Source organism: Pimephales promelas, chromosome 13 (genome assembly GCF_988280905.1).
Source record: "Pimephales promelas chromosome 13, fPimPro1.hap1.1, whole genome shotgun sequence".
Taxonomy (NCBI): domain Eukaryota; kingdom Metazoa; phylum Chordata; class Actinopteri; order Cypriniformes; family Leuciscidae; genus Pimephales; species Pimephales promelas.
The window spans coordinates 24,329,001-24,343,226 of NC_142781.1; the positions used below are offsets into that span (position 1 = coordinate 24,329,001).

The 14,226-nt window shown below is 38.1% G+C and overlaps 1 protein-coding gene across 4 annotated transcripts in view; it reads right to left on the reverse strand.

Moving 5' to 3' along the window:
• Nucleotides 1-13,031, reverse strand: part of sash1a (SAM and SH3 domain containing 1a) — a 206,053-nt gene extending 193,022 nt beyond the window's left edge. For 2 of the 4 annotated variants that reach the window (XM_089118695.1, XM_039693457.2), the window contains exon 1: nucleotides 11,664-13,029. In XM_089118695.1, the coding sequence (XP_088974821.1) occupies nucleotides 11,664-12,167 (504 nt within the window). In that variant the 5' untranslated portion in view covers nucleotides 12,168-13,029. Of the gene's footprint in view, nucleotides 1-11,663 lie in introns of all 4 variants that reach the window. The other 2 variants (XM_039693450.2, XM_039693456.2) reach the window with 2 other exon arrangements.
• Between the last annotated feature and the right edge of the window lie 1,195 nt (nucleotides 13,032-14,226).

A 14,226-nucleotide genomic window follows, 5' to 3' on the forward strand; every position in this document is an offset into this window, starting at 1 on the left:
TGAGTTTGATTATAAAACTAAATATTACATTTTTATGACACTTATTTCCAATTTGCATAATAATTTGGAACGCGGTGTATTCAGATATTCAGATTCAGTTATTGATTTTCAGTTTTAATCTCATCGATGAAGCTACCAACAAAACAAATCTGCAATTTTCTACCATTTTAATTCTAAAATATTGTAATTAAAACAAACTGTTGAAAATGCACTGACAAATGAAAAATCTGTGAATGGAAGTGAATATAAGTATTCAGGCAATTCAAATGAGCCATTTTGCAAGTAGCTTACTTACCTTAATCAAACGTCGACATACAGTAGGCCTAAATATAAAGTTTGATATGTTTTAGTTTGACATCACTTTCCACATTATCGTCAACAAAAATATTCTGTCATCTACAATTACTATATGCCATTTCAGTCAGAGTTAAATGGTAAAATATTAATCAAAGATATGCTAATCAGAAAATACTAAACCTATGACAAAACCTGTAAAAAAAAAACAATAAATTAAAAGAAAATATTAAATGTTCTGTTATATTTCTTACATGTATTATTTAAATGCAACAAAAACATATTTGTGCCATGCTAAGCAATTCATTTTTACCCAATACAAATCTATAAACATCAGTAACGCCACAGCACTCTCAGACTAGACATAGCAAACACAAACCCTAATCCTTAAATATAGATTATAGAATGCTGTCTGAAAAGGCAACCCAAGCCAGAAAGCCTTTAATTTTGTCTGGGTATTGGAAAGTGTGGGTCAATGGGTCAAATATGCTTCATCATATAATGGGAAAAGTGATGAGGAAAGCATTGGAAAATGGATAAAATGTGTCTAAATCTGGACTTTCTGTTTCATCCCCCCTTGCCATTTTCTCCATTTATGCTTTCAAACTCTCTCAGGATTCTAGTCTTGCAGCAAAGAGGCATTAGTCAAGCCATGATCTGCTATAGATCCGGTCTGGTTGGGACAATTATTAAAAGTGTTTAACCATGGCATTCTTGACAGTATTTGTGTAATTATATTTCTGTAAACGCCAGAATACTTTTGAAGCAAGCTTCATATATTTGCTGCCGAATACAGAACATGTGCAACCCCAAAACAACCCAAAGGACCTTACATGCATCTCCCCAGACAGAGAACAACCAGATATGATGTTTGTTTAGTGTAAAGCATTTTGCATTACACCAAAGCCTTTGCCTTGCAGAGTGTTTACACAAGCCCAAAGCCTTTTTGAAGCCCATAGTCGCCATCTTGGCAGAGCGTCATTGGGTGTCACTCCCAGATAACAGGAAATGGGCAAAGAGGCAGGACTAGCTGTGGTGATGTGACGGCTAACAGACAGCAGACAAACCATTAGTAGTGATACCAGCAGCAATCCACCTGTCACTCAAGTGGCTATGCCCTTAATTATCCAGAACTTCATGACTTTTATATAATTTAAACAGACGAGTTATATAAAAATTCCCCACAGTTATCATAGACCAAAACTACTTTTTGTACCAGGCTGTAAACATTTTTTCTGCTTTAAAGTTGGGCCATTTAAACATGGGGAATATACTGTATGGGATTGACTCTTTTTTTGGAGCCTGTCTCTAGCGGTCAGTCAATGAATTGCAGTTTGAGGTACTTGAGTTCAATGGTGCATCCATCAGATTATGAAAAAATTGATTGAGGTTATTGGTGGGATCTTCATCAGATTATGGACAATTATTGTGCTAGTGTGTTTGTGTGTTTGTGTTTGTGTGTGTGTGTGTGTGTGTGTGTGTGTGTGTGTATCAATGTACCCATAATAGCTCTGATCACATGGGCATTGCCATCCCAAACATTCTGCTATCTATACACCAGTACACCACTCCACATATACATGCAGAGATTTACGGTGTCAGTTTCACACAGCTGTATCATGTAATGGAAAAAGTGTCATGGCAAATAAGATCTGATTTTGTGATTCAAAATACTCAAGAAAAACAGCATGTAATTGAAAATTAGCACAATAACATTGTTTCTTTGTCTCTAAACATTTAATTTGCACTAAATTAATCTGATAGTTTGACAGTCTTGTCTGGACTGGTCTTACACAAGCAGTCCCCGACGTGTTTCTAGTTAATGGAGAGCCCCAGATATCAGTATTCTGTCTGTAGTCAATGGAGTTTTTGAAATCCAGCAGGCAGACAGTCATCAGGCCATCAGGCACACAGCCTGAATCTCAACAGCCTGTACACATAAATGCACACTCACACAAATACACACCACACTGATTATTGGACAATTTTGAAAGGCCCTTTTTATTGTGTTTCTCCTCTCTTCCCCAATGGTACAAAATGATCCCCATCACAATCTATTTTCCTTCAGACAAAAACACAAAAAACTAATCTCAAAAACCACAACGTACATGTTTAAATGCATAATTTTGTCAGCAAGGACAACAAAACCAACAACCAAAATTGAGAGTAAATAAATAAATCCACTGATTGCAATTTTCTCATTTGATTCCAAGAAAATTGAATTTTTTGCAATGTGACCTGCCGATACTGATTTTTGCCGATTCCGATATTCTTTCTAAGAACTATAATTGACAGCATGATACACAAACAAAAATCTACTTTCACATTAAAATTTCACAATCACATTATGGTACTTGCGACTCACAAGCTGCTTGAGACTTTGAGGCAGCTGGTGTGCTTCACTTATATCAGTGGTGCGCACACTTTTGGTGTGAGCGTGAAACCTGCGGGAATGACAAAAATGATACAACAAAAGCACTATTTAACCAAAGCAAAAAAGACGAGTGAGTGAGAGGAGGCAAGTATATTTCACTTCGCCGTTGGAGAGAAGAGTGAAAACATGCAGCTGACGTTATTGCCTGTGCTGCTGGCAACAAAACGGGCCGGCTCGGAATCCGAAAGACGTGTGACTGACCGTTTGACTGATTCCGGTCCCTGGCTGGTCGATTGGTGCATCTCTATGCATTAGTACCCTAGCGCCACCCACTCACACTGTGGTTTAATGGTCTTAACCAACACACAATGTGCACAGTGCACACTTCCCCTGAATATTCAGAACAACAGCTTACAACATTATGTAACTGCAGTGTTTTCCGCCCACCTTGACACACACACACACTGTGAAAAGGTGTGTATAGACGTTAACAAACCAAGCAGCAAAAATAAAATCAGAAACAAGTGTCAAGAACATGAGAGTGAACAAACTAAAAGCATTATAATCTGACAGAGCAAAGGTCTGTGAAGTGCAGAGGATGTTTCTACCAAGTCAGAGTGGGGATCCAGGTGCTTTATATAGGTCAGTTGATCATCTAGTCTACTAGATCATCTACCGTCCATGCAGGGATGAGCCAATTTTACTTTCCATATTACATAAGATGGGAATGGGGAGGTGATCATTCTATGACAGCACACACAGCCTTTATTCTAAGCCTTTCTGATTATTTTGGACAATCCACTCGTACTTAGCGCATCCGTCTTCATTTAGACAATGAGCGCAATATTATCTTCCGCTTTATTAATGAGAAAGTACTAACACATTAATCACACCTAAATCACATTAGTAGTCATAAAGCAACACAATCCTTGCGATCATTTTGTCTGAAGGCTTTACATTATTTTATTAGGGAAAAAGCCTAATGGTCCTTGGTGTTTGGCTTTGTGTTCATTATGCCACTGTGCTATTCAAAAGGCCCTCAAGGATAACTAGCCTATATCAAATTAAGTTGGTCATTTGCATGCCAAATCTAAATATGCAATATTTACACTTGTGCATATGGAAGCATATGTCCTTCATTATAAAGAATTACAAACGAGGCTCGCTGTAAAATATATTGCAGGTCGAAATGATCCATTTATATTAAAATGGTGGTGGAATGACCTCAGTGGTGAAGAAAAAGGTTGCTTAAGTACAATAAAACTAGAATAGCAGAGGATGGAGGTATACCAGGCAAAGACATATTTGACGGCACATCAGCTCTGAATGTATGTCAGTGGAACAGACAGGAGTAGATAAGAGAGAGAGGGGGGGGGAGTACAGTAGGAAGATGTGAACAGATGCGCTGTTGCTCTGAGTGTCAGTTGTGATTAGCAAATAAATAAAACAAGCCTGGGTCCAAGTGCTGTGTGTATATTATGTGCGTGGGTGAACTATGCTTATCTAATTACACACCAAATGCAGCCCAAACCTCTGACCCCCTCTGAGCTCAACTCAATTACCCTCCCTGACAGAGTCAAAGCAATACAGAACTGCAGCAAATCTATGCTTGCTAACAAGGCAGCCTAACAGCATCTATTTGTGTTTCCTCAAGTCCCTTTCAAACTAGTCTGTTCACTTGACGCCCCCAATAACGCCCCCCAAGAAGCTATGTGTTGGGTAGTTACAGGTACTTGTGGCTGACATACCGCAAGGAACATACAGCATCTCTCTACTTGAATGCAGAGAGAGAATGCATGCCAGGTTGAACCTTGCTTAAACATATGATTTCCTTGGTGGATTTTGGCAATTGGCATCTCAGAAGGGTCACATTATTACACCTCCCCCAAGGGTAAGACATGTTGTCTCTAGTAGTACTAATGAATGATCTAAATTTTCTTGTAATTGCTTTGACCTTAAGCTGCAGACAGGTTTCTATTTCTCTGAACAGTTATGACTGTATCTCTCGTTAGTGTAATTGATTGGGTCTTATACCTCAAAGCAAAAAAGGTATTGCATTTTGGAGCCAGAAGAACTAATATCTGATCACTGATGTAAAAATTTCTGCATTTCAACGGACGACTAAACTAGTGCACAATACAGACTGAGCAAATCTACACTTCTGGTGAATTATAAATTTAATGCAATGCACTGATAGCAGCAGTACTTTGTCCCTTTTTACAAAGACAGGATGGATTTGGTACTACCTAGATGTGTAAATGATCTTGGTTTGGATATGTGCAGGACATGTATTTGAGTATGCAAATCAAACCCTTGAATATCCCACTTTAATATGGCCATGTATTTGCCCTAAAATGATTGTCATTTGTTGATTTAAGTTACAAACACGTGTCTTTTCCCAACCCCTGTCATTAGATAGCTCTGATTACCATTCCCTAATTATAATCACAGATTTTATTTAGTTGCTCCTTCATGCATATTGAAATGTAAATTTTCTCTGCCATGAAGAACAAGGTCACGTCTCGTGGATGCAGGGGCGACGGTCAGGCGCCTGAGAAGAATAGAAGCACAGAAGCAGAGCATAATTAATGAGATATTAAATAATCAAGTAGAAGGTAAATGATGCTTCAAATAAATACTGACAAAAAAATATTTATTTCTATGATTCCATTGGCTCCATCTGTAGAAACATAGCCAGCAGCAGAGACACAAAATGACCAACTGTTACTGCAAGTTTGGATAGTTTGACAGGAAATGAAGGGGCTATAAAGCAGTTCAATAGCCTGAAAGCCTTTTTTTTTTCTCTTCAGCAAGGACTCGCTTTTGTACAAGCTGAGCTCATCAGACCCACGGACTGATGATTCACTGCCTGACATTTACATGAAATATTTCTTTTGTGCCTCAGTGTATTGGCCTTTACATGTGGAATTAAATCAATCAAGTTCCATCAACTCATCACTGAACTTAACAGATCACAGATGATGGCAAATCATCATCAGTCTGCCAGGAATCACAGCTGTTTTAACAAGGTACCAAGCTGAAACAAATTGGGAGAACAAAACTGGATGTTTTTGAGACATTTAATAGACAGTAAATGAGATCTATAAGCAGAACTGTATATTTTGCTCTGCTTTCTAAGATATGTCTGTGAAATAATGTGTGTGTGTTTGTGTTCAGTGGCCGGTGTCCTTTAGCAGTCAGAAATAATTACAGTGAGGACCCAAACTATCACACAAACAGACACACAGAAGCAAACAGCAACACATTGTTCAGTATTCTGCCCTTCATAAAACAGGAAACGTGGCTATTACTGTACCAAATAAATAAATAAATGTGGAAAGTCATTTACTGCAAAATTCTGGGAAATGATATCACTACTAACCTTAAGAAATTCTAGAAATTGCTGGATTGTGAGAATCCACAAACCACCACCACTTCACAATCCTAATACAAAAACTACCACTAAATGTTGCCATGCCAACCAACATCCCCATCCTATTTCATCTGTCCTCCCTCGTTTTCTGCACGCTGAACAAAACCCATCTGAAAATCCGTCGTCATCATCGCACTTGTCAAAAATCAAAGAAAAGCACATCTGGGTTTAGAATTCAATTTGCTGGAAAAGAAAAGCACAACTCCATGAGCAAACAAGCACACAAGCCTTAATGTGACCGATAATGGTATAATAAGGATTAAAGCTGAATAAATGTGTCCTGTGCAGAACCTGTCAAAGAGCGTCATAAATCACAGGTAATTAGATGGCATCAACCCCCATTTTCCTCTCTTTGGTGCAATGTGTTTATGTAAATGTCACCATGGCAACATAGAGGGAAGTCTCAAAGAATTCCAAAACAGGTGGGAAGAATGTTCGGCAATAAGGGAGAAAAAAAAAACAGGCCTCTCTATCTTTCATCTCACTGCACTCTCACTTTGTAAACTTCACATTAATGATACAGCAAATAATGTTTTAACAAACGGCAAGGGCACCAAAGGAACAAAAGGATGATCTTATGCATTTATTTTAAAATACTTCTCTTTTTTTCATTGAATTTAATTTCATGCATTCTATTCTTTTTCTTCTTTTGTTTCTCTATGTGTGCTGCATTCATTTGTGAGACAATTTAACAGATTGTGCACCAACAATCAAATCTCCCAGTTGGGCCATTCTTTGACATGTTATATGATGCCTGGAGATTTGTTGTTGACATGAATGTGAATTGTGCCATATCATGGAGCAGTTCTCCAGTCATGTTACTTACAGCTGCTGTACATGCAGCTATGCCCTATGGGATATACAATATAATGGGTTATTTTAGTGTATGACAAATGCTGTTCTGCCACATGCTGATCTGCAGACTTGTCATAAACTGCACTTATACAACAACGAGTATTAGAGGTCAATTTGACTAAAAACAAATAATAGTTGAGCAAATAAACAGCTGTTAGGCAAAACAATGCAAATAAAGAACTCGTGCAACACATTTAGCAGCCACATCCGACTAAGACCAGTGAAACAAATAATCTATACACAACAATCAAACATAAGCTATAATCTCTCAAATCATATGTTGATCAATTATTGTTCAAAACTGCTAACTTGCAGCACCTTTCATCTGGAGAAATTGCAGCAATTAATGTAAAAAATGTGCTTGTGTATGTTCTGATGTACAATTATAAGTTATTTGGCTGTTATCCACATTAAACACATTAACATTTTTATTTTTATTTTTGTGCACTAATTATCAAGACACCAAAGCACTATTTTTCCTCACCAGGTTACAGACAAAGCAAACACTATCGACTGCGAATCTCCAAGTATCAATTTCTGTTAATATAAAATCCATATGAGTAATCCGACAATTATGTTCTGTCCATGGCTGAGCAAACTGACTGAAGTTCAACTCAAATAAAAACTGACAGAGCTGTCTAATGGAAAGAAGCTTTGTCGGAGGTCTGTGGGCAAATAGTGGGGAATTTAAAGTCTGTGAAGTTATGAGTTCCATTAACATAACATGGCAATGCTTGCTGTCACTTATAGAATCAAACTCAACAGTGAATACAAAATGAAATCACTTAAAGCAGCTAGCCTATAAGCCTTCTACAATCTTATTGTCCACATGCATCTCTAAAACTCATCTCTTTCTATGAACCATATTGGAAGCATCACAACACAGTGAAAAATCACTCTCTAGAGGGGTGTCATGCATGCACCATTATTTAGGGAAGTGGTGGCAGTAAAACAGGACAAAACGTCTCGATTGTACGACATACCAGAGAGAAGTCATTTCACCAGAAGATCGAGTTTTAACATTTTGATTAAAAATGACCAGGTCCAAAAAAACTGAAAAAAGTAAAATATTCACAATAAGACCAATATTATGTTTTATTATTTTATCTAGAAAATTTTGAAAACTACTGTACTTGTGTCATATGTAATGCCACTTGTAGTTCTGAAATTGAAATTTGCATTTTCACTGCTTTAAGTTTCTCATTAAATAATTTTCTTTGAATGTTCTACAAAACAAAACAAAAAAATAATACATTTATCAAGAAATCAAGAGTTTCGAGCAACATCCTGGGAGGTAATGACACAATTTTCAGTTTAAAGCAAATCACCTGGTAAAGATGACTGCACAGGCATGATGCTTCTTCAGAAAGCACACAGAAAAGAAAAAGGAGTTATTTTTAATAGGGATTTTCTTTCATTTTTCATAAGGAGATTAAGTTGAAGAGTCAGTGTGATTGTGGTTTTTACTTCTCTATCATTCTCCCAGTGGACAAAAAAGAACCCCTATATTATCTCCATGCTCAGGGTATATGTACTGCCTGTCAGCATGAGCCTGATGGTGGATAAAGAACCTAACCTACTTTTTTAACAAAATAGTGATACTCATGAACATTGTGTGTTTGTATCAGATTCAGTATGCATTAATGGATCTATCCTGTCAGTAAAACCGATAAGACATTAAAAAAAAAATCTCTTCTGTAGTTAAGAAAAGCATTATGGCTATTTATTGCTCCAGGTCATTTGTGGCATCATAAAAAAGGAGTATGGTCTGGAGTGTGAGGGATGACATTCCACAGCCTATTGAAGGATCTATTAAGAGCTTCTAGTAGAGAGTTTTCATAGGTCAGCTATAAACAAAAACACCACAATAAGCCATTAAACTACTGTAATCTATTTGTGGATAAACAACCCAACAAGAAGTGAGGAAAACTAACGCCGGTTTTCATTGCATGTGTGTACATACAACTTGTTTTGCTTAGCCACAGAAAAAAAATCTCCTCAAGGACAAGTAAATCATTTGCACAGCAACATGCATTTCACACACAACATACCCGTTTCCCACAATCTACTTCACAATGACTAGCCACAGTAGCTAGACACTCGTGAGGACTTGAAGAGCCACCAACATAACATCACACAAAAGACTTCCACCCAATGGATGAAATCCAATCTTAAGAGCAACACAAATACATCAACACCATTTAAGTTTACTAAGCCTACTGAAACTTCAGTCTACAGATGTACCACAGCAGTGAAGCTTTGACACAAGACGTCAGCACTATCTCAGAAACACATGGGAACTGAAAACATTACAATCACCTCCCTAATTTAACACCGTAAAAAACTGCTACCTCGTAAATCAACAATGAATTGAACGCTCCAAACAACTGTGTGGTTCATTCTGTCCAAACATATGTTCAATGAGTGCCTGAGGGACCATATGTTGTGAGCTTATCATTTCAAAGTAAAAAGACACATACAAGGAACTTTCTGAACAGACTGAAACAAATGAACCATTTTAAATACTTTGCATGGATGTGTCAGGATCGGAATCTTAATTTATTTTGCTAAAACAAGACGACGGTAAAATCTACAATGAACTCAAAGAAGTACAAAGATGCGGTCACAGTAACAGCTCTCCGAAGGGGCAGTTTTTGAGCGAATAATCACTTGGGTAAATTTTGTTCTGTCCTGTACACAATGCTGTCATACAGGCAAACTATCGTGAAGGGTTTGTTTTAATATCCTTAGGCTTTTCCCAGTCTCAAATCGAGCCGTTCGACTGTGTGACGTCACATGGTCAGACGCCCCTCCAACGACTGTTGATTGAAAGCAGCGTTTCAACACAGCGTTCGAGCCTTAATTGTCGAAATTCTTTGCAGCCGTCATCTTGTTCCGGGTCCGACTCCGGTTCAAACTGATACGATTGCACAAATGTGTCCACGCAGACTCCCGCTGCCATTCTTTCTCCAAAACATACCCTTTTGTTCAGGCAACAAGTCCGTTGTGTCAAAACACCCCACAGAAAAAAGGGGTGGAGTGAGCAAAGCTCATAATCATTTAAGGGCATATGCACTGAAACGGCGTGCAGAAAATAGAGATGTTTTTGACCAGGTAAAATGAGTGTTTTCTTACAATACTAATGCAAATTGAATTTAAATATATATTACAAACTTTTCATTTAGACCCTAAAGAATCTATTTAACTTGTATGAAAACGGCACTACATGACCCCTTTCAGTCAGTATAATATTTCATCTGTGCTTATTATTAAAATTTGTCATACTGTAGTTTTCACTTTCGTCTTGACTAATGTCCATGGATTCAGTGACTTAAAGGGTTAGTTTACCCAAAAATGAAAATTAAGTCATTAATTACTCACCCCCATGCTGTATCAACCCCGTAAGACCTTCGTTCGTCTTCGGAACACAAATGAAGATATTTTTGATAAAATTTGAGAGCTGTATAACTACCACATTGGCTCCTAAGGGACTGCCTCTTGACGGCCCAGAAAGTCAATGAAGAAAATGTTTAAATATCCCAAGTGACTACCGTGGCTCAACTATATGTTTATCAAGCGACGCGAATACTTTTTGTGCGAAAAAACAAACAAAAATAACGAGTTTATTCGACTATTTCTTTTCTTCCTTGTAGACCAGAACGAGACTTCCTTAGATTTCCACGACGCATGCGCGAGAATTGCGATCTGAAGTAGTGTAAGCAGATCGCAAATCTCGCGCATGCGTCGTGGAAATCTAAGGAAGTTTCATTTTGGGGTGAACTAACACTTTAATAACTGATTTGTCATTAATATTAATCATTACTTTAATCAAAATCAATCAAAACCTTGTTGTATACAGTACACAAGTATAAGTAACTATCTGTACAATCCTAAAATAATACAAATATCTGATAATTCATTCCAGTAAATTGATAAAGAGGAGCAGGATGACACTTTTAAAAATTGCAGCCTCTAATAGTGTAAAAAAAAAAAAAAATACATAAAAATCTGGAAACAGAGTAATTTTACTTCCTAGCCACTGAGAACTAAAAAATGCTAAAATAGATTATTTTTTCCAAAAGGCAAACACTGTGGTGTGAACTCAAACATCTTTGAAGACAGGGATCATCTAAGAGTATTAAGTTGTTGTACATATAAATCCTATTACTACCTCAATATCCCCCTAATGAAATCCCTATAATAGTGTATAATGAATACTTAATCTGATACAGGGTTGCAACATTCACAAACCAACCGAACCTCTCAGAGGCTTTCTTTTTTTCATTCTGTTCCCACCATGAACTTCCAGCTTGTGTCAGGTACACTGTTGTTATGTTGAATGGTGAATGCTGTGTGAAGGCATTTCCTCCACAGGCAAATCAATGGTAGCTGACCTACTGATCCCAAAAAGCCATTAGAAACGCATGGTGAGTCCAAATTCGGTCAGTAAACTATTGATCATATTTTGGAAACCAAATTAGGGCAATGTTTCAGTCATCAAACCTCCATGTCCCTGCATCCAAACCAAACAGCAAATATGACCCTCGTCTTCTAATCACATGGATCCTAGACTCGCATGAGGTTCTAATCCTATTTAGCGTGTTGTCTTGAACAGAGGCTGTTTAGAATCCAAAGCTCTGATTCAAGGACAAGCCACGTGGTTTAAATACCGACGCGGGATAAAAAGTAAACACAACAACTACTCACCTTATTAGAGTATGGCTGCCTGGCAAGGTTTATCCCGTCCCTAATGAGTTTATCCCTGATCATTATCTTCAGCTTCAGTTTGGGGTAGATTTCCAGCTCCTTGCGGTTCCCCAGCGTCAGATTCCTGGACGCCCTCATGTACCCCACGCTGCGCACGGGTCTACCACTGCTCTGCTCAGTCCATGACCTGGAGCTCCGCAGCCTAGACTCAGATTGCTCTACCATGCGACTCGTGTAGATAGGTGAAACCGGGTGCATCGGCTCCAGGGTAAAATAAAGCCCGGTAGCCGTCTCCTTATCTTCGTCTTTTAACCTTTGCACCGCATCGTGAATCCGCTGGCGGTGGTGCGGGATGAAAACCCCGATGGCATCCAAGTCCGGGTCTCCGATTTGTTTGCAAACTTCCAAGTCGTCGTATCCGTTGTCCACAAAAGCCTCGACATACTGACACAGTTGAAGGGTTTTCAGCCATTCGTAGACGATGTTGGGCCCGTTGGCCATCATTTTGAATGGTGTTTAAACGTAAAGGTGAGACCTACCTTTGTGAGCAGGTGACTGACAGCGCGTGCGCCCGCGGTTTAAATATCCTAGTCAAAGCGTCATCTTCATTCAGTGTTTCTCTCCACTTTCTGGCAGCAGGAGATGCTTAGAAAATATCCAAGAGAACATGAATGATAATAAAGACGGCGCAGGGCACTTCAGCGTTTATCAATACTGACAATACTCGAGAGTCGAGACCCTTCAACTTGGCATTGCTGTATACGCTAGGCTGCTCCACAACTACCGCCCCCCTTCACCGGGAATGGTTGGTTGGCGTCAAAAGTGGCTATACTGATAACCATCCACAAAGACTACATTTTCCTCCCGTTTATTTCTACTGTTCCCACAGCAGTGCCAAGAATAGACGTGAATTTTACGCACCGCGTGGATTTCCAATGGTCTTCTCCAGCGCTCTCACGAGACCGTCCTTCCCTTGTGTCTGTCACTACGGCTTAAAGCCAACTCTTTTCCTCTCTGAAGACAAATGAAACCGCGTCTCTCCGGTTTGGAGACGAGCACATGTGGTTTCAGACTTCTAGCCAATATTAGCTGAGCAGCGTAATCCCGTTGGCGTAGCAAAAGATCGGCTTTCCTCAACGAGGCGACGGTTGGTAAGCAGACGCGGTTTGAAACTGAGCACGCGCTGTCAAAACTGTCAGTTTGTCAGAGTTTGAGATAAATGAAACCCTGGCATGGCGTTTCTTAAAACAAATAGGTAGAATGTATTCTTGTGTCGTTTTAATCCAAAACTTTGTGACTTTCAGGTAAAGGTGCGCGCGAGGTAACTGTGTGCTGCGTCTGCTGTGCGTGTTGCGCAGGAGCGCGTGTCTCCTCTATGATGCTGTAATAGGATTTGAAGCAGAAGCGCTGCTGTACGTGATGTGGTACAGTCTCATGGTGCCCCCTTCCTTCAAATCGCGTAAAACAGATATTATTTTGCTCTTTAGTCTGGGGTGGAGGGTGTTGGGATCAGGGGGTTAAAAAATCTAGAGGAAAACTGTAAAAATGAATAAATAAATAGAAATGTGATGTTATCTTTAAAAGATTAAAAATTACTGGTCTACAGACAAAACACTAGTGTACACCATGCATTGGCCTTAAACAGCGTTGTTATCATAAACTAAAACTATTAAAAATGTTCCTTTGATAACTACTGAAACATATTCTTTAAGATATTAGAAGAAAAGCTTAAAAATCATATGCAACTTTTTTAAATTGGTTTGTGTTTCAAATTAAACCTGCTAATTTTATCCTCACTTTCTTCATTTTCTCATTCAGAGTAGTGCCTCAGAGCAACATTTTCCTTGTCTTACTACCCCTCCTTGTGGCCTTTTATAGTGTAACAACATTCTTTTCATATATTTCTTTGAAATACTATATCCATATTGTATCATACATACAGTAATCAGTGAGAAAATGATAAAGCAAAAGTGGGACGTAAATAGGACAAATCATTTTCCTGATTGATTCCCCTTTAAATACATCAGTAGAATGTAACAGACACTGCATTGAAAAGAAGTTAAACTTAATCATTTATTTAGTTTTAAACATCAAGGAGTTTTTTTTATTTATTTTTTTTTTATTTTGTTCAAATACAACATGTGGATTTAACCATGCATGCTTACAATAAATATGAGAGATCTCCATTACAGGAAGGGGAAAATGGTTTGATACCATCAATTATTTATTAGCTCAGGAAATTTTGTTTCTTCCAAAAGTAAGGTGAGTTTTCATTAAATGTTTTCATTCATTTGGAATAGCTTAAAATTTTAAAAACTCAAAGTCTTCAGGACAAAATGTTTCGATTTTAATCAAATATATCCAATTGTGCAAATGTTTTTTTCCAAAACATTTGCACAAAAAAATAAGGATTTATTGCTTATATATAAAATGAGGCAATTGTTCCACAATTATGGAGAAAAAATTGTGATGGCCAATAATGCTTGGTGGTGAAATTTGGATATTAAATTAGTAGAAAAAATGAGCCTCCATGCTTTTAAAAATGCACTGCGGAAAAAGAAAA